Source organism: Triturus cristatus, chromosome 2_1, assembly GCF_964204655.1.
Source record: "Triturus cristatus chromosome 2_1, aTriCri1.1, whole genome shotgun sequence".
Taxonomy (NCBI): domain Eukaryota; kingdom Metazoa; phylum Chordata; class Amphibia; order Caudata; family Salamandridae; genus Triturus; species Triturus cristatus.
Genome location: NC_140581.1, coordinates 565,588,590 through 565,612,774, shown reverse-complemented (window position 1 = coordinate 565,612,774; position 24,185 = coordinate 565,588,590). Strand labels below are relative to the sequence as shown.

Sequence of the window (24,185 nt, the reverse complement as noted above, 5' to 3'; positions counted from 1 at the left end):
CTTTTGGGTGGAGTCTATCAGACTTATAGGGCGATAGTTCCCCGGTGTTTCCCTGCACCCTTTTTTATAAATCGGGACCACCACCGCCCCTTTCCAGGATTCTGGCACAGCCCCTCCCATCATGATATCGTTTAGGAGAGCTGCTATGACCCTTGCCCATTCCGCTGGGTATGCCCTCATAAGGTCCCCCGGAAGGCCGTCTGGGCCCGCTGCCTTGCGAGGCGCTACCCACCCTATAACCCCCTCAATCTCTAAGGGAGTGAAGAGATCATAGGCATGAGGTTCAATTGCTCGTGTAAGGTCCATCCCCACGTTCAGTTCCCCATCTGGGGGGAGGTATAGGGTCCCAAAGTGTTTTACCCAGCTTTGAGGCGGGATGTTGCAGGGTCTCACAGATGCATCGGGTTTATTCCGTGTGCTTATGAGATTCCAAAAGGCCCTTGAATCCCTGATTTTACTAGCCTGGAGCAGGTCTTCCCAGAATTTGTCTTCCCACTCCCTCCTGGCAAATTTAAGGGACTTATTATAGGTCTTCCTTGCTTCCTGTATCACACTACGGGACTTGAGTTTAACCGCCTCAACTAACTTGGCCTTGTGAACCCTACATGTTTGGGTATACCAACCATCAACTGGTTTTTTAAATTCTTTGTTGCCCGACTTGTTAGGGTATAAGGTAAACACGTTAGTTAAGGCTTCTACCAGGGAGACAAAAAGCCCACTCGCTCTACCCACCCCTTCTAAGGAGGTTCCGAGGGTTGTTACCGCATGGTTTAAATGGGATTGAATTTCCCCTACCTTTACCTCGGATAAAACCAATTTCGCCCATTTTATTCGTCTACCACAAGGGGAGACTTCAGACTCATCCGGGGGTGCGGCTACCAGGTTAATGTTGTCCTTCCTTAAGGGGCGCCACCACTGGACCATACTTAAGGAGAGTGAATTGTGGTCACTTTCAGTCGAGGGGACCACCTGCATGTCCCTTACATAAGACCATAAGTATACATCTATTAGGAAATAATCTAGCCTAGAGGTGTGTCCTGGTCTATTGTACGTGTGGGCACCCCCCCTATCCGAGGATGTCCTCCCATTAGCTGCCCTTAAGTTGAATTCGAGGCTCAGGGAGTATATCTGGAGCGCCACTTCTGTCCACCTTCTGATCGGTGGGATTTCCAGTACCGGGATCCCCAACCTGGTATCCTCCTCGTCTTGGTCGAGGGAGACGTCCGAGCCCAAGGGCTCGAACGTACAGTTCATATCACCTGCAACCAATGTACGAGTCTTATATGGAGTATTATTTAGCAAGGTCTCGAGGAGAGATATTACAGGAGACTTTCTCCCGCCCTTGGTTCCCCGGGCATAAACATTAAAAACATTTAAGACAATTCTTCCCCTTTGCATATAGTTTAAATAGGTCAGGGCTTTTGTCAGAGAGTTCCTTTTGTTACTAGTATCATAGATGTTAAAAGCCTAACATGGAACAGTGATCTAATAACGGTCATCAGAGAGTTGCATGCAAACTGCAAGGTATAGATTAGAGCATTATGATTTTTTCCTCCGTCTTTTCTTATTCTAATGTTTCAAAAAGGGTTAATTTAGGTTAAAAAAAAACCTTGCTATTAAATGTAACCCCCAACCATGGGGTTATGTTTTAAATTATGAGTCTGTGCTTCTCCAGGCAAGCACACTTAAACTATACTGTCTACCAGTGTGGATGACATGTGACTCACCTTACAGTCTTCTGGCTTATGTAACATTTCCTATACACTGATTTACACATATTTGATTGATTGTCTCTGTGTAATGTGTGTGATGCAAAGCGCTCTGACACTCTAAACTGGTATAGGTGTCACTATATAACTAATTAAATACATCTGAGAGAGAGTGGTTATGGAGACTTTTGGGGGCACTGTTAAAGGGTAGCAGCCGCGTTCCGTGCAGATAACAGCGGTGAGGCGGTGTGGCCGAGTGCGAGGGGATTCCGATGTACGATGCAGAGGGAAACTTAATTATTTCTTTCATTTTCCCTCTGTATCGTCCGTCGGAATCCCCCTCCACCCGGCCCCGCCACCCCACCGCTGTTACCTGCACGGACCTCAGCTGAAGGGTAGTAGTGAGGGTGTGTATGGGGGGGTGCCAACAAACATTGTCGCACAGGGCGCCACCAGCACTAAAGCCGGCCCCTGCAGCTGAGCAATCATGGACTATAGTTTGGTTCACTCTGTCAAAGGCAGAGTTGAGGTCCATGAAGGCCAAATGAATTGCCCCCTTCTTGACCTTAGTGTACTTGCAAATTTGTAAATAAAGGTTCAGATTTTGCTCGATAGTACCCCAACCTGACCTAAACCCATACTGTAGGTCCGGATAGAAAGCCTCTCTCCTCCCCCGAATCTGAGAGACGATCTAGTAGAATCCGACCAATAATTTTCACCTCCGAGTCGATCGGAGAAATGGGCCTGAAAGAAGCGGGGTCTGATCTGTTGCCCTTTTTAAAAACAGGGACTATTATTGATTGAGATCAAGCTAGTGGAAGATGTCCGTTCACTACTGAGTTTAAATGCAACGTTAATAAGGGAGCCCACAAGTCTATATAAGTTTTGAAAAGATCCCCTGGCACCCCGTCAGGCCCAGGGGCTTTATTTGATGGTAGTCAAGAAACGACTGCTGTGACTTCAGATAATTGAAAACAATTTGCTAATCACTCCTCCTGCCCTTCAGTTCCTCATCCTCTGCGCTATAGATAGTGTTAAAGTGATCAACCCAGGCTTGTGATGTGATAGTGCAAACCTGGTTAGAAAGATGATCGTTGCTAAAAAAGGGGACAGTTAACCACTCTCAAGAAAGCGGTACTATCTCAGTAAGCTAGCGGTTAGTAATTTATCCCAGGCCTCCTCTTTAAGCTGGGCTTTATGATCCATACAGGCCAATCTATATGCAGCCCTAGCTCTTTTTACCTTCTCCTGGCTCCGGGGCGTCACATGCAAAAGGCTCCAAAGATCCTTATGCGTTTTAGAACATCGTCTCTCAAACCATCTTACTTAACAGATCACAGGGAGTGCACCTGCTTTACAGAGCGCTATTTTAATGAACCTGCTAATGTTAAAAAAAGGACTTGGTGATACCTAGAGCTGACTCTTCTTCAGACGAGACTAAAAATCAGCTTGACAAGTGGAAACCACATTTTTTACAATAACTGAGGGAACACTAGAAGCCCACCTCACCCTTCGTCCCTGATCAATCAGAGTGATTGGCTCCCTATATAAAGGTGCTTCTCCAAATTGATTTTTTATCCCAGTGAAAAACAGTCATCAGGGGATTATGATCACTCAGGTTGTTCCTTAATACTTTAATAAATTCAGTTACAGAACTATGCCCCCCTCCCCTTAAATGTCAGGGTTCTCTCAGTCAGCTTCTCCTGATTAGGATCCATTAAGTTCATCGGGTTAAACTCGGAAATTGAATGGTTATCAGCGTCACCTTGGCGAGCATGTTTAAAATGCACCTGGCTCATAAATGAGTGCTCAGGGTCTAGGCCATTATACGTTGGGCATAAATAACAAGGATGCAGATTGAAGTCCCCAGCTAGCATGGTAGCAGTAAATGGGGGTTCAGATTGAAAGAAGTCATCAATAAATACTTTAAGACAGGTGACAGCGTCCAGTTCATTCATCAGCATGACTGCGTTGTAAAAGTTCATAAGAAGCAAACTACACCTATTAGTGAATAATATGCTCTATACATATTGGGACCCTTGGGGAGTCGCAAGTATTACCACTCTTTACAGACATATTAATCAGGCAATACGAAAACCATGAATACTGAACCTTTATAAACAAAGTAACAGCGTGTTGTCCAGTGGGCCTATGTGTCATCTGATTCTGTAGGATCGGATATCTTCTCAGGAGGGAATCCTGTGTATTACTGAGATGAGGATCTGTATATTTCTATGGAGAGAGAAGAGGTTCCATGTCTGGGCCATCATCTCCACCAAATACACCTCAAATACCTGATACAACGCGTCAGGGAGTGACTGAGGCACTCTTGGGTGCAGGCACTCCTCATCTGTACTGCCATCTTGGTTCCTACTATCCCAGGCTCGAAGCACCTTCATCCACCTACTAGTCAGTAGGCAGAGACAAACCCCTCTGGCATCTTCCCTCATCAGTGCCCTCTCTTCTGCTTTGGCCAACATATCAACAGCTTTTTCCCCTGCTTGCATTGTAAGGCCCATCCCGCCATCCATGTCAGCGCTATCTGTCTCTGCGCAAGTACCAGGGTCAAGTCTGCAAATCCGGATCCTACCTTTCTGGGCCTGGGAAACAAGCCCAAAACACAATCATCCGCCGAGCATGGGAGTGAAGCAGGGATCACATACTTAATGAAGTGCTGGACATCTCCGAGCTTATAAAATGATCTACAGTGTCCTCTAAAGTTATGACTGGCACAAACTGTAATACAGAAGCAGGGTGTGCCGTTTCTAGCACGGGAAAGATTACCCTAACAGTCAAAGAAAAATATACAATGTTCTGACAGAAAAAGAAGGTGGCATGTTTTAAATGTGGGTCAAAATTAAACCTTGGTTACAATCCCAAATGTCCTGCCATAAGCAAGAGGTGCAACAAGTGTAAAAACATAGGCCATTTTCAAAGTGTATGTAGATCTATTAGAGGCAATCAATTTAATTAATCTATCAGACTGAAAGCTGGTGATGAGTTACAAGAGGATATTATCAGTAATTTGGTTCGAACAATTGATGGTGAGTGTGAGTCTGCACCTTTTAGAGCACCTCTTGGTACTGCGCAAATTGGGGAGATGTCTCTGAAAGTTATGTTAGACTCGGGTTCTCCCATAACTATTTAGTTACCGTTTACACAAAGAAGTTTAACATAAAATTAAGAGAAAAAAGGATATTCACTCTAAAACTTTCGTTGGTAAAGCCATAACATAACGTGAATTTGTAAAGCGCACGTTCACCCAAGGGTATCTTGGTGCTGAATAACAGATGTTTATGGTTACCCAACTCAATGGTACTCAGTCATTTTATTGACCTTAGAAGGATGAAAGGCTGAGTGGACCTGCCGGGATTTGTTGACCATGAAGTCAAACATAGGCCCCTACAGTGGATACAGTCCACTAAGCCACCGGACCCAGCCATTGACATGTTAGCTTTTTTTCAAGACAATGGAATACAACAATTTGACAGTGAGGCTCTGTAGCTGCTAGCACCTAACCTGCTATCCCCAAAATCAGTAGATAGAGGGAAGTCTCCCAAAAATGTGTGCACACGAACAAACACCCACTGTTGAGGTGCGGTCCCCAACTGGACTATACAATGTTCAACAAAAAAAGCAATCGGTGCACCACTTTGTAACAATTCCATAAAATACAAGGTCTGTATCCAGAGTCGTATTCTTGATAATACGACTCTGGATACAGACCTTGTATTTTATGGTATTGTTACATAGTGGTGCTCTGATTGCTTTTTTAGTTGAACGTTTCTTTCAAGACAGTTTAAGTCTATCAGGCAGGACTGTTGTAACCAAATTTCATGTTGCAATTAAAGGGAGTGATATTGTGCATTGGCGTGATTTAGTCAGGTTGGGCATTATGTTGAAACCAGGAAGTGCCAATCCTATAGTGTTGGGTGAAATGCCGGTCGCCTGCAGTCACTGTCACGAGTGAAAAAGATCTAGATGTCGACAGTTCTGAATAAATTTCCAGAAATATGGGACAACAAAGTAGGGTGTGTGTGAGGTGTATAACATCACATTTAATTGAGAGCTTGTGCGGTACCAACGCGCTGTAAGAGCAGTGCTCTTTAGTGTCAAAGACTAATTCAAGAAGGTTTTGATAGATATGTGTGATGATGGAACCATTCAGCCTACGGAATAGGTATTTGCAATAGTTTTGGCAACAAAAAAAACTGGCAAGTTACGTTTTTGTGCTGATTTTCATCCTTTATATAAGAACATCATAGTAGACTGCCATCCCTTGCCTAAAATACAGGAAATGTTAATGGCTTTAGGAGGTTCTACTCATTTTTACATTATAGACCTCAAATCCGCATATCACAGTTTCATTGACTAAAACTTCGCATGACTTATCTACTTTTGTAAACCCTTTTGGATTGGCTTCAGCCCCAAGTGTATTTCAGAAACTCATGGGCACAATGTTTCATCAAAGAGGTTCAAGCTTTCCAAGATGACATTCATGTTTAAGAGGGGTGTAGAAGAACATATGATTTTGAAACTCGCACTTAGCATATTAAGCAACAAAGGTATGATTGTTTCTAAGGAGAAACGTTGGCCCTTAGCAGAGTATTTTGAATATTTGGGTCACACGACCACTGCTGTAAGTATAAAACCCAAGAAAGATCCCATTGAGGATGCTCCAACTCCTGATGATAAGGATTCTTTGACATCATTCTTGGAGTTGAGTGAATATTATGCATGATTTGTAGAACCTTTAAGATGTTTACAGAAAAAAAGAGTGGTTTGTGTGGACAAAACAACAGGATGAAGCTTTTAAAGTCATTAAGCATATGATCAAATAGGTACCTGCACTCCAGCTTTTTGCTGCTCAGATAAATGTGCTGAATATTGTGGATGCCAGCTCAATAGGGGTAGGACCTGTTCTAACTCAAACTCACAATGGCAGGGAGCACATCATATATTTTAACACCCAGAGATTCACTACAGCACCATCGGAAGAGAGGCACTGCTGTGTGCATTGGCTGTCGAAAAATTCTTAACTTACCTTTGGGGATTTATTTTTTTACTTGCGTACTGATCACAAACCGCTATTGTATCTCATGTGTGGGAATGGTCCTGGTTTGGCTTCTTCCAGACTGGCGAGATTGCTTTCAAAGTTACAAGAGTATAACTATGACACTAAGTACATTCCAGGAGGAATTATTTTAGGGCAGACTGTCTTTCATGCAGGCCTGTGAATAATGAGTTAGCGTCCAGTACATGTCATGTTGATGCACATGTTGTCTCTGCAGTGGATTCTTCAGCGAATACTGTAAGATGTATTATTGAGAAAGAATGGACAGAAGGTTATGAGCAGAACATGGTACTCTTAAAAAGTTTGCAGTTAATGGGTAATCCCCAATTAGGAAGTTATCAAAGTATTTGGTGCCTCTCCAACACGTTTCATCAGAATGGTCATTAGAGAATGATATGTTGACCAGACAAGGATAGTTGGTTCCACCGGCAGCGTTAAGAGAGAAGAAAATACATTTAGCACTTGAAGGACATCCAGGCATGTACGACACAAAGAAATGGTAGAGGAAGTATTATTGAGGGCCGGGCATGGATGGATGTGTAGAACAATACATCAACCATTGCCCAGAGTGTTTGCATCAGGTAAACGCTGGAAAAAAAACAAGGTCAAAGCAGGAGTACATCCTTTACCTGATCCACTACGAGTCAAATTATCCTTAGATTGTTCATGACCATTTAGAACATATGGCGCAAGATATGACATTTTTAATTGTACTCACTGACTATTACTCTAAATAGGTATGTTATGACTTTGTGCCCATGCGAACAACTGAAATTGCTATTGATTGGTTAGAGAAAGTGGTCGCCATTGAGGGCATTCAACAAACACTTGTTACTCACAATGGTACTCATTTTACTTCATGAAAAATGTTGGACTTTTTGAGTAAACATGGCATAAAGCATGAAAATACACAACATTATTTTCCAGTTGCCAATGGATTGGTGGAACGCTCAAACAAATTTTTTTAAGATGGTATACAGACTGCCTTAGCATGGAAGACTGATGTTAGAAAACATTTGAGCGAGAGAAGGTGTGGAGCTATCTTAACATTCCTAACTCGGTTACTGGTTTTTCTCCTTTTTTCCTGTTAAAAGGTAGACACGCCAGACCTAATCTTACTCCGCAATGTCGGCTGAGTAGGTAGGTGGGGATGAGGTTCTGCTGGGAATGTCGAGTACTGTGATGCTCATAAATCTACAAAATGTTGCTGCACCATTATGCTTTGTATTTCTTTATTATTGAACTGATTTATCTAAAAAAAAGTAATCTTACTCTGCAATGAGATAAAGAATTTTTGGGTGAACGCATGATTAAAAAGGAGGTACAAAAAACTCCTGTGTGGATGGGTGTGTAAGAGAACATTTTGGAAGTAAGTACAAATGCACTAATGTGTGAACTAATGAAATGCATGGTAATAAGATCAAGCAAATAAATGTTGCTGATTGGGTTCTTGTGAAGAACCCAAAGCAAGCTTGCAAAGGAGAGTTGAATTTTTCAGAACCTGTGCAAATAGTTAGAGTTTACTGCATGCTGTGTTATTGAGAAATAAAGGAGTGGAACAAGGGAGCAGTAGTTGGCATAAACCTTTCCTCAAAGAGTTCATTGAGAACAAAATGAGAGCACATAATGAGGAGAAAATGGTCGGGAGTTGAGTTGTTATGTTAGGAATTCGATGATAACTCTAATGTTTCTTAAATGCTAATTACTAATGAAATGACAAACCATATCAGTGATTATGCTTCAGATGAAAAAAACACATTCTCAATGGCTGCTGGTTGTTACTCAGATGTCAATGTGCTTAGTAGAATTGGTACTTCTTCCATGAGTAACAACGGTATTTCCAATGTGAAAACTCTAAATGATGATTCAAAGAGTCAAATCAATTTGCCTGCCAAACTCAAAGATTATGTTTTGTATTGGGGTTCTATTTTGTTTTTTTCCTTATTTTCTTTGCATTATATAAAAAGGGAAGTTGTTGTATTGTGATGTTTCACATTTTACTTGAGTTTGAGTTTAAAATTACTTATAAAGCGCACGTCTACCAGCGGTTTCTTGGCGCTATGGTTAACAAGGTCCTGGGCTAAAAGAGTGGGGCAGCTGCTAGCGTAACTATTCAAAGGACTTCATGAACAGGAAGGTTTTAAGGTGTTTACGGAATTGCGGGTACAGAGTGATAGAGCGAAGTTCAAGGGGAAGGGAGTTCCAAAGGGTCGGGGCAAGGGAGGCAAATTTAGAACCTCCCCACTTCTTTCTCCGGTAGCGAGGGATGGAGAGGAGGGACTGAGAGGACGAACGTAGTTCCCTGGTGGGAACCTATGGAATGATCGCGGAAGAGATGAACGCCGGCGTCAGGCAAAGTCGAGCCAAGAAGGTAATGGAAGCGAGCTTAAATTGGACCCTAGCTCGCACCGGGAGCCAATGTAAGGATTTCAGAAGAGGGGTGGAGTGATGGAATTTAGGGAGTTTGAAGGCCAGGCGGGCCGCCTGGTTTTGAATCTGCTGTAGGCGTCGCAGACTATATGCGGGGATGCCAGCATATAGGGCATTGCCGTAATCCAGGCGGGACACCACCAAGGCCAGAATGATGAGCTTAAGGGCGGGGAAAGTGAAGAAACGGGACACCCTGCGTATAGTGCGCAGTGAAAGGAAAGAAGAGGACACCACCGAGCTAACCTGGGAGTGAAGGGTGAGTTGAGAATTGATTTTTATGCCTAGCGTTTTGACAGAGGAAGAGGGTACAGGGGAAGGGCCAAAGGAGGGGGGCCAGAAAAGAGAAGACCAGGGGCTGGATGGACCACCCGTCAATACCAGCTCGGTCTTGTCGGGATTGAGTTTGAGGTGATTATGGTTCATCCAGTCCCTGATATAGAGCATGACAGATTGAAAGTTTTGAGCAGAAGAGGGGGAAGAGGATAGATTGAAAACGAGCTGGAGGTCATCCGCATAATTAAATACGGCGACCTCCATCTGTTGGAGAGCAAAGATAAGGGGGGCGAAATACAAATTGAACAAAAGGGGGGAAAGAGAAGAGCCTTGGGGAACCCCGCACTGAACTTTCCGGACGTCCGCTGTGAAGTCACCCAGGCGGACAGCCTGGGAGCGGTCCCTCAGGAAGGAGGAGAGCCAGACCAGAGCAGTCCCCCCGATCCCCGCCGCCTTGACACGGGACAGCAAGATGGTGTGATCCACCGTATCAAAGGCGGCTGAGAGATCGAGGAGCACTAGGGCCTGGCGCTGATTGGTATCCATACCCTCCCTGAGGCTGTCCAGGACCGAGATGACAAAGGACTCCGTGGAGTGTGCGGGGCGGAAGCCAGCCTGGCGAGGGGCAAGGGCTCCATGCATCTCCACAAAGGAGCTTAGAGCGCAGGTGACATGGCGCTCGAGCACCTTAGCCAAAAATGGCAAGAGGGAGATGGGGCGGAAATTGGCAGGGACAGAAGGGTCGGCCCCAGGTTTTTTCAAAATAGGCACAATAACCGCAGCCTTCAAGGGGTTTGGAACTACCCCTTGGGCAAGAGAGCTGTTGAGGAGATGAAGGGGGGGGTCTGGGCAGGTAAAGATATGGCGGAGAATGTGGGCAGGACAGGGGTCAAGCGGAGAACCGGATTTGACCAGGGAAACTAGTGAGGTCAGAGAGTCCCTAGTGAGGGGGGGAAGGGTGGTGAGTTCGCCCTTGGGAGGGGGACATTGGGGGTCATGCATGCTATTGTTTACTTTTGACCCTTGCGTGTCATTCTGCTCTTTCATTGCGCTCTTGCATTTGAATTCTGCGGTTGCCGAGACAGGTATTCTTCAGCGGATTCCAGACTGGACAGCCACCTTTCCCACTGCTCTTCATTTTCCGTCACTGGCTAATTTTCTTCTACATTAAATGCTCGATGTGAGATTCAACCACCTGTTGCCTGACTCCATTCTACTGCTGCCAGTACAACACCGGGTCAGCCGTAAGCTCAAGAACTACCCGCTGTAGAGTCCATTTCTGCTCCCACACCTCCAGCTGGCTACCCCTTCTGGCAGGCAATACCTACTCAGGGGCACAAACTGGGCTGCGGAAAGAAGCTTGCCATGCCACGGATCGCGCCTTAATCTTAGTTCTGCATATCATGGCTGCCGCCAGGACAGATACTTGTCATGCGGGCCGTGACCACTACAAAACTGTTTATTATCTGCAATGGGATTTTCTCCCTGAGCACTCCATTCCCTTCCCCCATGTATAAAGAACACACACAGCAAATACCAATGACCACTGTATAACATTTAATCACATTCACATAAATACGTAGTTATACTTATAGTTATACTTAAATCTTTGTATGTTATCAGTCATTTGCGATATACAAGTATGGTCATATATTAAGAAAAGAAAGTAGCTTGCTCGTAATCCTGAGCTATAATTAGTACCGGTTCAAACAGATTTTCTGTGTTTTTAGGTTGAGTCCTGGCAGTTAGTATTAAACACTTTCATAATAAGTTTTCAAGAAAACAAAGATCCCGCTGCTCCTACTACACTTAGTGTAGAAGCATAAAGCTTTCTGTTAATATGTGCTGATTTAGTAACTTTAGTTCCAGTAGAATATATTTAGGCTGCCATGTCGGTTTTATCAAATTGTTTAATCCACTCACAACTACTACAATCCTGCCACGTGTACCACCTAAGACAAAAGGCACACCCTGACTGTCAGCAGAATACTGAGACTCACACATTGCCATTAACCCCACACCCCTAGAGAGTTGCATTTCTTTATGTTCCAAGATTAGAGGGTGCCATTTTGAATAAAACCTCCCTTCACTATTCTCGGATGAAAGCCTTGAACCTACAAATTCGAATGTGAATTAAGTTTGCACATAGGCCATATTTATAGTTTTCAGAGTCACTAGGAACTATAAAGCTGATGATGCAGTGAACAACCTTTGGGAGGTCACTTTGTTAAATAAACACAAGGCGAGAAGCAGGGTGCTCAGAAGAAGGCGAACTGTGCTTTTTAGGTCTCGCCTGAGACAGCGCTTTAGCGCTGCTCTGGCGAGACTTATAGTAAGCACTTTTGGAAGTGCAAACGAGTGCTTTCAGGCCGCCAACTACTGTGCATGTGTGCCGGGCGCGCGCACCATTTGGCAGCCTGAAAGCACTCGTTGTCTTTCACTTTCGCCGCTTTGATGTTTTATCGTGATCGCGATCACTTTCACATTCGCGGCCCTACGGCCGCTTCCCTTCCTACTTTAATGCACTGTTAAAGCAGAATCCACGCGTCGTAAAGCATGCCCGCCCCCACTCCCCCCTCCCACTCCCTCCTCGTCAGCTTCAAGACCGGGCATTCTAATCTTCCCTTTCATTCAGTGATCTTAAGGCTGCCCTGAGACTCGGGGACAACACACTGCGTGTGATTTACTGGAGCAAACCGGAACATCAAAGCCCCTGAAACACATGGGGAAAGATCGTTCGCTTTTGTTTTACTATGGACGCCTAATTACTTTTCTACATCGATACACTAGGTGCATGGCCGGTGAAGTGCACATGTTCTACATTCTTCTTTTCAATGCACGTGTCTCCGTAAAACAAGCATTTGCAATGCAATAGCAAACTCGTATAAATGCGAGACCTATTGCATTGCAAATGCTTGTTATTATGAGTGAGGTGCCAGCCTCGTGCGGGTCTATGACTCACTGAGCCACAGTTTATGGCGGTCAATAGAAGTGCAAGCATCGTACTGCTGGAGTGGAGCCAGTCTTCACAGTCGTAAGTGGAACTGCTCCGTTGAGATACATTTGTACCCATAACGACGTTTTCAGAGGTAGAACACACATCCATGAAAGCCAATTTACATTGATTGGAAATAATTCTATTATATACATAAAATCAACTTTTCAGAATCTTTTAGACAAAATGGAAAAAAACTGTATACAATAAATCAAGCAATTCCATGCGTGGAAGCTTCACAAACGTGTACTTAAAATAAATAAAATAAATTATAAGAGCTTGAAAACTGTGGCAGCTGATGTACACGCAGAACATGCCGACAGTTAATTTGGAGGTAAACAGACAGCAGGTGTGTAATCTGGAATTAAATGTCCAGCGCCCAGGAAAGGATGCTCGTCGAAAGACGTAAGGATTTTTTTTTGTCATTCATGAGATCTCAAAAAACGCGTTTGGGCGTGATGGAAGATTCTGTGTTTTCGCTTTAGTCGGCGTTCCTTAAGTCATGCGCGGTAAGACCTCACTGGACCATTCGCAAGCGCCCAGCAACGCTAACTGCGACCAGAAGTGATTCGATCCACCCGTCCCTAATAGCGGGCAGTCTGCCCTGGCAGAGGGAGGGAGGGGGACATTATGCCGCTTCATTTCACATCTTTCTCTGTCTCAAGTTCTGCAAAGCTCACAATCTGTGTTCAGTTCAAAGTAAACACTCTGGACAGCGAGTCCTGGGGACTGATAAATAAAATGTATGTTTGAAAAGCTCGTGACTCAAAGTGCTGATTTCTTAATAGGTCGCTTCATCCATATTGTCATCACTGCCACCACCAAAGTCATCCCCGTCTTCAAAATACGAAGCAATGTAGTCATTTTCCTGCGTGTAAAGAAGACAGGATTATTTTTCGTTTGCGTTATTGACATTTACAAATTCATCTTATCCTCTATGGATCCCCAACCTGGGCTGAATTCGGGACTCCATGAGAAACATGCAGAGAACTCTGGGTTCAAATCCCCTCCCAAGAGTAAAGGAGCAATTATTTTAGACTAGCTCCTTTTGATGCAGGTTGTGAGGGCCTTCAAATAACACTGCCCACAGCAGTGCGGAATTGGGGAAAAAGAAAGTGCCTCCAGGAACCCATACATTGGGGCCCAAGATGTGGCAGGGAGTGGAGTCAAGATGGGAGGACCTTGAACAGTAGTCAACTTATACATTTATTTAATAATATCTGCTGCAAAGAAATTGACATCAAGGTAATATGTGATAGTAAACCCGTTCTGGATTACTTAATTGGTCACAAAGATGCTGCATTTTAAAATATCTTACGTGGGTTAAGACACCTACTGCTTAAATTCTTGTGTGTCCAGCAATATAGAAGGGATTATAATAGCGGTAAAATAAATTTACTTGGTTAACACAGTTCTGGGAGAGTTCTATGTGCTTTGTCCAGTCACAATTTTGGCTGATAAAGTAAAATAGAGGGTTAATGTGCCGGCTGTAAAGCAGATCGTGTAACATGCATGTAATGAGGCACACAAGCGAATGTAGAAGATAGATTTATTTGAGCAAATCTGTAGAACAGGTGAGAGCCAGGTAACACAGCTTCTTCTCCAGGACGCCAGTGCAACTGACCCCAGGATTAGAATCTAAACAAGAACCTAGCGAGGTTCCACGTCTCGCTCACAAGCATGAATTAAAGGAACACAACCATGTGTAATAATCAACATACAACACATCCCCCTCCTTTGGAACAAAACAGAAAGAGGGAAAAAATAATAATAAATAAATAAATACTGAAATAAAAATAATTAAATAAATAAAAATAAAGCAAAAGAAGAAGGTACAATATAATAACTATCTCACATATTCTTTTAACCACGAAGGTAGGACTCTTTTCCTCTTGCCCATATTGTCCATGTCTATGTTCATGTCAGCTTTCTCCTTTACAGATGTAGACTCATTTGTAAGTTCAGTATCTGTGTCAGTACATAGAAACCCTTTCCCCCTTTACTAATAGGAGAAGAATCACTGTGAATGAGATTTCCGCCTTTAAAATCTGTTGCTATTTTTCCTCCTTTTGTAAAATCATCATTGTCTACATCTTCCCTTGTTGCATTTTCTACATTTCCCAAATCATTTTAAATTTTACTTAGATCAAAATAATCCTCAACCCAATAAAAATCAGATGGATTTCCTAAGTTAGAGCATTCTTAAGTGTGTTGCTGATCCACATCTAAGGCAACAGATTTTAAATTCCAAACCCTACCATCCATAAGTCTTATTGCGTTGCAAAGAACTTCCTTCACTTGTTGGGGTGCTTCAAACTTACTATCGCCTTTAGCAACTTTGAAAGGTCTTTTAATTCTGACCCAATCGCCAAGCTTAATAGTAACTCTTTGTGCCATGAGATTCATCATAGTATTCTTTACTTTTCATGTGTACCATTTCTAAATGTTTTTTAACCTCTTCAGGTGACCACTGCTCGACGACTCCTTCCACAAGCCAACTGGGGGTAAACTTGTATCTGGGCTTCCTACCTCTCATCATAATAAAAGGAGATAATCCTGTCACTGCATGTATAGTGGTCCTATAAGCCCATATTGCTTTCTGTATTTCTAACTTCCAATCCAGCTGTTTGTTAATCGCTGTCTGAATTACACCTTTTCACACCCAGTTAAAACGTTCTACAGTACCATTACCGCTAGGATTGTAAAGTGAAGTGGTCTTGTGCTTGATGCCACATTTCATAAAATAACCTTTCGCAACTTTCGAGGTAAATTGCACTCCATTCTCACTCAAAATATATACAGGTAAGCCTTCTTAAATAAAAATCACGTCTAAGAACTTTAAAACATTATGTGTGTCCACTTTTTCCACTATTCTAACAATAGGCCACTTAGTAAACAAATCAATTGCCACAATGCCATTTTCTTTCAACTCTTCAACAGGTCCAAAAATATCAATTGCTATTACTTCCCAAGGAAGATCAGGAATCAAGCCTTCACTCATTGGAGGTCTCAAAATTTTCAAGGACTTATACGCAGAAGAACAAATGGGGCAGTCTTTTACAAACTTTTCAATTTCCTTGTCAATTCCCGGCCACCAAAAGATACCTTTAACTACCAGCTTGGTTCTAACTATTCCAAAATGTCCTTCATGACATAAAAGTAACACTTTCCTTCGTAAAACTTTCGATGGAATTATTCTATCACCTCTCAACAACAAATCTAAGGATAAGTCCATGCGTATATCCCAAAAAAATTTAAGATCCTTATTCATAATATGTCTCTTTGGCCACCCTTTACACATATATTTAGAAACAGCTTATAAGATTTCATCCTTAGATTGCTCTTCAATAAACAGTTTTGGTAATTACTGCTGTGCCAGAATCTTGAACAAAAGCAATACTGAAATTGCCCCAAGGATCATCTTCACACTTCTCCATGGGTGCAGGTAGTCTAGATAAACAGTCGGCCACCACATTATCCTTACCAGGAACATACATTATTTTATAGATGTATTATTTCATTCTCATGGATATTCTTACTAACCTTGCAGAAGCTCCAACACTACCTTCACTCGTCAAAATCCTTACTAATGGTCGATGATCAGTTCTGATGATGACAGGTTTACCCCAAACAAAGGCTCTAAAATGTTCCAAGGCCCACGCACAGGCCAATGCCTCTCTTTCAATTATTGGGCATTTCACCTCTGTAGGGAATAAGGCTCTTGATGCGAACAAAAGAATCTTTTCATGACCATTACACGTTTTCTATGAAAGAACCGCACCTAGTCCTTTATCACTAGCATCAGTTGTCAAATAACATTCTTGGTTAGGGTCAAAGCAACTTAAAGCATTTACATTATTCAATTCAGCCTTAATCCTCGTAAATTCTTTATCACATTCATCCGTCCATTCAAATTTTACATTCTTTTTCAGTAGTGAACGTATGTTGTACACCTTGCTAGCAAAATTGTGTATATACTTTGCACAATATTCTGTCATTCCCAAAAAGGATCTAACCTCATCTTTTATACTCAGAGCAGGCGATCGTACAATAGTATTTACAAGTGAAGGTTTTGGTTAACACCATCTTTGCTTATGGTATGTCCTAAGTATGATACCTCTCTCTCCGCAAACTTACATTTGCTGAGTTCTACACTTAATCCAGCACTCTGTAAAGTCTCTAACACTCGATTAAGAACAGCATCATGTTCTTCCCTGCTAGTGCCAGCAATTAGTATAACATCCTGAAAGAACCTTACGCCTTTTACTTCTCCAAAAAGCCTGTGCATCATTTGCTGAAAAACAGCAGCGGCTGAAGCAAGGCCAAATGGCATACGTCTGAATTGATAACACCCAAAAGGCGTGATGAATGCAGTGAGTCTCTTTGATTCAGATGACAAGATAACCTGGTGGTAGGCTGCGGACAAGTCTATTGTTGAAAACCGACTAGACCCTCTGAGTGAAGAAACCATTTAATTGATTTTAGGTAGTGGAAACTTCTCAATAACAATGCTATTGTTTAGATGGCGTAAATCAATGCATAAACTGATTTTTCCATTGCTTTTGCGTGCAACGACAACTGGAGAAATCCATTCAGAGCTTTCCACTTCACCAATCACACCATTACTTAACAAATCTTGCAACTCCTTCTTAACGTCATCCCGTATCAGTATAGGAATGGGTCTTACTTTATGAACCTTTGGTTCCGCATGCTCTTATAGTACTATCTTATGTTCAAATCCTTTAAGTGCTCCTAAACTCTTTCCAAAAACACCAGGAAATTTTACTTTAAATGAATCACCCAATTTGCTAGTTTAATCCATTATGAGTACTTTTGCCTCACTGTTTGGTTCCGGGATGATGTGCAAGTTTTTTTGGTCTAACCAACCAAGTACAGATGGACCGTCTTCTTCTACATACATTTTACCCCTTGCTGACCTCCCTTTAAACAAAAAGGAGAGCCATCTGAACCCAAGCATATTAATCTTTTCTCCAGTGAAGCTTACTGGGTTCACATCAGTTGGACACAACTCATCTCCAATTTTCTCTACAAATTTCTCCTTCCACACAGCCTTATTATTAATAGTGTATGGCGATCCGGAATCTGCATACACATTTACCGTGACACCACCAAAAGACACCTCACATATGGGTTTATCTTTCACAGACTCATCCGTGACATTAAGAACAGTTTCCTTGTCAATTTTTTACACATTTACACAACTATCATCACTATTCACACCCTCCTTTGTGTCTTCTTCACATTCCCATGCATATTTTACGCTACCTCTTTTACGGCACATTTTACGAAAATGGCCCATTAATCCACAAATGCCACATCTTTTTTTTAATGCAGGACAATATTTGCTAAACTCTAAATGTTCCTTGCTATCGCAGCAATAGCATCTTCTCTCTTCAGGTTTCCTTTCTTTTTCTATGTTCTTTTGAAATTGGTTCACCCAGCGTCCTAGGGTTTGTTGATTTTGACTTCTATTTAAGTTCTGTAACTTAAAAACACAATTTCGATCCTTTTCCGATTCTTTCACAACTGTAGCACATCTTCCTGACATTTCTGATTTTCTCATTATGGCCAAGACATCCTCTAAAGGCGCCTCTCCATTGACCCATAATCGGTCTTGTATTGAAGAATTATTATTATGCATAACTAGTTGGTCACGTATGAGATAATCGTGAAGATCTCCAAATTTACAATCTAAAGCCAGTCTTTTTAGATCGTCTAACCACTCATCCACACTTCTTTGGTTTGTTTTCTTTGGAAGAATTTATTGCGAACTACTCCAATAAAGAGCTTCGGAGCGAAATACTTGTCAGGATCTCTCAATGCCGCATCAAATACATTCACATCACCTTCATTAATCTTGTTCATACGTGAATATGTTTTCAGTCCAATAGGGCCCAAGGAGTGAAGCAGTAGTCTTTTCTATTGTTCAGGTTTCATTTTACCTGCTTCATCCACTGCTTCTATATAATTCACGAAATATTCTTTCCATTCAACCCATTTTATAGTGGGTTGTGATCCTGTTACCCAAAAGGCGTGTGGAGGGCTTATATTAAAATTTTGTTGAGCCATAACTTCTTCCTCACTATGTACAGCTTGATCTCCTTGATCCATATATAGTTGTGACAACTCTACAATATTACTCCTCACAGTAAGGATGTATTCATAAAATATATACTTCCACTGTTTCAAAACTATACAAAAAATAATGTTACCCCGGCTCCCTCACCTGTTCTTAATGATTCACTCCCAATTGTTACTTATTATGCCTCCGATGTTCTTCTCCTCCTTTTTTTAATTTTTTTGTATTTATATCTTAGGTCGGTAAAGCGCTCAGAGTTCCAGTGCACTTTCAATATTTATAGTCTCTAACTCTGCTGATCCGGCTCTAAGATGGCCGCCACGCAAGGTCACACTGCGTGACCCCACGCGATGACGTGCCAGGACTATTGCGCATGCCTTTCTTGCTGCCGCATTCTATCTCTGCATCAGCGCGCAGCACCAGCCCAGAAGTCCGCGCACAACAATCGAACGTTGCCGGCACTCAAAAGATGCCTGCAATGATCCAACTCTCAAGTAAGGCTTTCTTACCCAAGTCAGCTTCCTTTGAGTTCAGGCTGCAAGTAGTTTCTCCTTAAAGTACGGTGTCAGATGGCATAAAATTTTCCATCGTAACAGTTCCGATCCATGAAGCTCCCAAATAGTTCCTCCAAACTTAAAACTTCATAATAAACTTTTCTTGTAGATCGAGGTGGAGGTGGGTATTCCGGTAATCGTCGCCAATTGTAATGAGGCACACCAGCGGATGTAGAAGGTAGATTTATTTGAGCAAATCTGTTGAACAGGTGAGCGCCAGGTAACAGCTTCTTCTCCAGGACGCCAGTGCAACTGATCCCAGGATTAGAATCTAAACAAGAACCTAGCAAGGTTCCACGTCTCGCTCACAAGCATGAATTAAAGGAACACAACCATGTGTAATAATCAACATACAACAATGTAGATCACAGATTTGTAGGATTGTTTAGATAGGTAATTGGGCTACTGCTTTTGCCATGGAGATTGTTTTGTTACTTCCAGTTCCTAAATTGCAAGCCTTCTAATAAAGCACAGTGAGCTATTTACCAGAATCAAGGAGCTGCATGCAAACTAAGTCATGAGTTTAGATCCTTATTGTTTTTTTCTTATCTGTTTTTATTCTACGATTGCAAAGAAGGGTTCATTTGGGAAGTAATGAAGCATTGTTAGTACAGACAACCACAATTATGTTTTATATCCTGGCTTTAGTCAGGACTTTATAACCAGACTACAAGTTTGAATGAGATGTGATTTCTACACCTTATATGCCTCACTGTCTTATGTAACATTCCATATGCATCGATGTGCACACTTGGATAATTTATAGTGTCTCTGTGTGATATAAAGCACTCTGACACCACACACTGGGATGAGTAGCGCTATAAAAGAATTCAATAAAAACAGTAGGTGCCATTTAAATAAATATTAGTGTAATTACTCATACAGAGATAAATCTTGCATTCTCACAATGAAAGCACATCCCATTCATTGGGAGGTGAACAAATGTACACACCTGCATCCAATAGTTTGTCTTGAGTACTTGTGAAGTGATAAGCTCAGCACCTTTGTTTCCTTCCATTACATTGGCATCTAGGTGTTTGGCTTCAGATGGTTCTCAGCCAAGATGATTGAATAAACGGAGGGGAGATGGCTTTATGAATCAGACCTTTGTTTTGGGCCCAGCTGCTGTTAAAATAAGAAAGCCTCCTTGCTGCCTGCAGGTTGCTGCTCTGAATGGAATGCAGCCAACGTTCTGGCACTGCTGAATTATGTCCTGTGTCGGAAAATGTGACAGCAAATTCAGCATATTTCCCTAGGTCAGCCAGATCCAGCTGAGAGCTGCCAGAACTGAGCTCCAGAGAGTTCCCCCTACTTTCCAGCACTGGCTCAGAGCATAGTAAGGCTTGTTCAACTCAGTAACATCACTCACTTTTCAGTCTCGCCTAGACAGTACATGTGCTGTCTCTTCAAGAGCTTTTGTTTTATATCAGTGAATTTAGATACTGCATATTTCTTACTATAGGTTGGCCTCAGTGGCACTCATTTGCTTGCTTCTTTTTGGTCAACTGCTGTACACTTCCTTCCTCTTTGAGTGTTTGTCTCTTGCCTGGAGATTGAATGCATTATTTGCGTCCTTCCACTGCTCATTTTTTTAGGCACTACTTTTTTCTTTGTGTTTAAGCACTCTTAAGCTGGCTCCCTTGTGTGCTTTTCCTACCTCCTTCATCCGTATTGCTGCTTGCCCCATCCACCTTCCCTACCTTGTCCGTCTCGTTGCTTGCACCTGATAAAACCCTAGCTCCCTTGTTGCTTGCCCCCACCAGACCTCTCTCTCTCCCCGTACTGTTGCTTTCCCCTGCGCGCCCTTCTTCCTTTATCAGTGTTGTTGCTTACACCCCCACCTGCCATAAAAAACAAAAGCGCTATGACATGGACACTGTGCTGCAGGCCCACTAGTATCACTTAATTTGCAGGTTCTGAAACAGGTAGTACAATTTTATCAGGGACGTTCAAGTAAATGAAATATGCCAATTGGGCTAATCTAACATGTTCCAAGGATCGAGCACAAGCCCTTTAGCACTGCTTAGCAGTGGTAAAGGGCAGAGAGTCCAAAGGGCACAGAGTCCTAAGGTCAGCAAAAACAGGAGGTCGAAAGGCAAAAAGTTAGGGAAAAAACATGCCAAGGAAGCCAGGTCTAACAGAGGTCATTTAACATGTCATGAATGATATAATATGTGAATTCAGAAGCAGTGCACAACAGGTCCACAAGTTAGAGTTAACTCAGTGACCTATAACTGGTGAATTTCAATGATTTCTTTGTTATTTAGGTTTTATCTTATTTTAACACCTGACTGTAACATCACTTTAACCTTTGTTTTTTTCAGTGAATTTCTGGAGTTTTTTTTAGATGCAAGCTCAAACCTTATTACCATACCGAAGTGTAATGTCACTTTAACCTTTGTGAACACATATATATATATATTTATATATATATGCACGCACACACACATATATATATATTATCTACTGGCGGTCGCCAGTAGAAGATTATAGTTAGGACTTATTTTCCATAGGAAATTCACAACATTCTATTTCCAATAACTTTAGCGCCGGTTGATGAATCTTTGCGAACTTTTAAAAATTCGTGGGGCGCTCCGGTCCGCTCCTATCCTGAAAGATTCAGGGTAATTCAGCAAGCGGGGGATGAGAAAAAAGGGGGGTCTGAAAACGTGTTTTCCCCATGCAATTTCCCATAGGAAAATTTAGACATGGCTACAGCCCAAACTGCTGAACGGAATTACACCAAATTTGGCAAAGAGGTAGTTCTTGGTTCCGAAACAACCCATTTTGTTAAATGGTGTAAATCCGTTCAGTAGTTGCTGAGAAAATCGAAAGTAAAAACACATATCTATGGCCACGGAGGATCCTCTCACCCTCCCAATCATGAGCTGTATGCTAATTGGCTGTCAACACTCCAAACCAAGAAGTGATGGCAGCCATCTTGTGCCTCAGTAGAACCGAGGCACAAGAAATCAGTCATACAAGTGCGCAAAATGTAAAAAGGGGCAGGGTAGAAAAAACGAGTGTTGTGAAAAGGGGCGTTGCCTCTGAACACCTCTCTGCAACGCAGCTCTCTGGTGCATACTGGAGATACCTGGTGGGCTAGTTGGCCCCCAAGGACCCTCAGGATTGAGGAGGAATTAATTCTCCAACTTAAAACGCGCCACAGTGCGTGTTTGCAGACATGTCACCTCGGGTCACGCCCCCTTCCTTCACCATTGTGCAAACGCACCCCCTGGCAAGTTGTAAGTTGGGGAATTAATTCCCGTCCAATACTGAGGGCCCCTGAGGGCCAACTAGCCCAACAGGTATCTCCAGTATGCGCCAGGGAGCTGCATTGCAGCCAAGTGTTCTGAGGCCATGCCCCTTTTTACACCTCTCTGCAACGCAGCTCTGTGGCGCTTACTGGAGGTACCTAGTGGGCTAGTTTGACCCTAGGGACCTTTGGGATTCAAGGGGACTTAATCTCTCAACCTAGAACGGCCACAGAGCGCGTTTACACAGTGATGAGGGGACAGGGCCTGAGGTGACGTGTGCAAACATGCCCTGTGGCGCGTTTTCAGTTGGGGAAATAATTCCCCTTCAATCCTGAGGGACCCTGGGGGCCAACTAGCCCACCAGGTGCTTCCAAGAAGCGCCACTACGCTGAGTTGCAGAGAGGTGGTGCAGGCTGTGCCCCTTTTTACACCTCTCTGCAATGGCGCTTACTGGATGTACCTAGTGGGCTAATTTGCACCTAGGGACCCTCAGGATTCAAGGGGACTTAATCTCTCAACTTAAAATGGCCACAGGGCGTGGTTACACAGTGGGGAAGGGAGGGGACAGGGCCTGAGGTGACGTGTGCAAACACACCCTGTGGTGCGTTTTAAGATGGGGAAATAATTCCCCTTCAATCCTGAGGGTCCCTGGGGGCCTACTAGCCCACCAGGTGCTTCCAGTAAGGGTCACTGCGCTGCATTGTAGAGAGGTGGACTAGGCCACGCCCCTTTTTGCACCTCTCTGCAACGCAGCTCTGTGGCGCTTACTGGAGGTACCTAGTGGGCTAGTTGGATCATGAGTGACTATGTGTGTGAGTAACTCTATGGATGAGTGGCGGTGTGTAACAGGATGTATAGGCGTATGAGTACATATGATGAGTGAGTACATGTATGAGTGACTGTATAGGACTGTTGGTGAATGAGTGGATGTGTATGTGGATCTTAGAATTACTGAATAGGTTGTTGTAACTGGTATTGGTATGTCCATTGTTTTGAAAATTTTAGTTTCTATTTTTGAATGTGTGTATCAAAGGTTATATTAGGGTGAGAGGAGGTCTGCCACTATCACAAGGATGATGTCATCAGAGATGTCATTTGCGATGTCATCAGTGATGTCATGAGTGATGTCACTGACCATGTCATGAGTGATGTAATATGTGACGTCATTAGCAGTGCATTGCGGGCGAGCGAGTTATAGTTAGCTGAACTAACTATATCAGGGGAATTTCAATGGTTTTGTACGAGTGAAATGTCCAGCTAACTAGAACGCCCCTGAAACCTATGTTTTTTTCAGTGAATTTCTAAGTTTATTAAAATGATAATTCCTAACTATAACGTGACTGAAACCTATGTTTTTTTCAGTGAATATATATATATATATACATACACGTATACATACATACACACACATATATATATATATACACACCCACAAATATACATATGCACACACACACACACAAGTGCTTATGTAATTTAAAAAAACATAACTCACCTGCGTTGTAATGTAAGTGAGGCAGAGAACAGCAACGCCCCTCCCATCTTGGCAAGATGACCCATCCTGTCAACACCTAATCTCATAGTCTGGGAGGGATACACAAATGCCACCTGCCAACTACAGCTAGTCATGTGACCCATTATACAGGTTGCCAGCACCACCAAATGGTTAGGACAAGAACATGCCAACTTTCTAACAGTCTTATTTTTAGAATTGTGACTTAAAATCAGACTTTACCATTAAAGTGAGTTTTAAATTACAATTCCTTTGACAACAAACTTGAAGTTTCCACCTG

At 42.7% G+C, this 24,185-nt stretch overlaps 1 protein-coding gene across 4 annotated transcripts in view; it reads right to left on the bottom strand.

Moving 5' to 3' along the window:
- Positions 1-12,081: 12,081 nt before the first annotated feature.
- The window catches only part of POLR3G (RNA polymerase III subunit G), a 282,487-nt gene continuing 270,383 nt past the window's right edge, over positions 12,082-24,185 (bottom strand). For all 4 annotated transcript variants that reach the window (XM_085632459.1, XM_085632457.1, XM_085632458.1 and 1 more), the window contains exon 8: positions 12,082-13,349. In XM_085632459.1, coding sequence (XP_085488585.1) covers positions 13,263-13,349 — 87 coding nt within the window. In that variant the 3' untranslated portion in view covers positions 12,082-13,262. The remainder of the gene's footprint in view (positions 13,350-24,185) is intronic.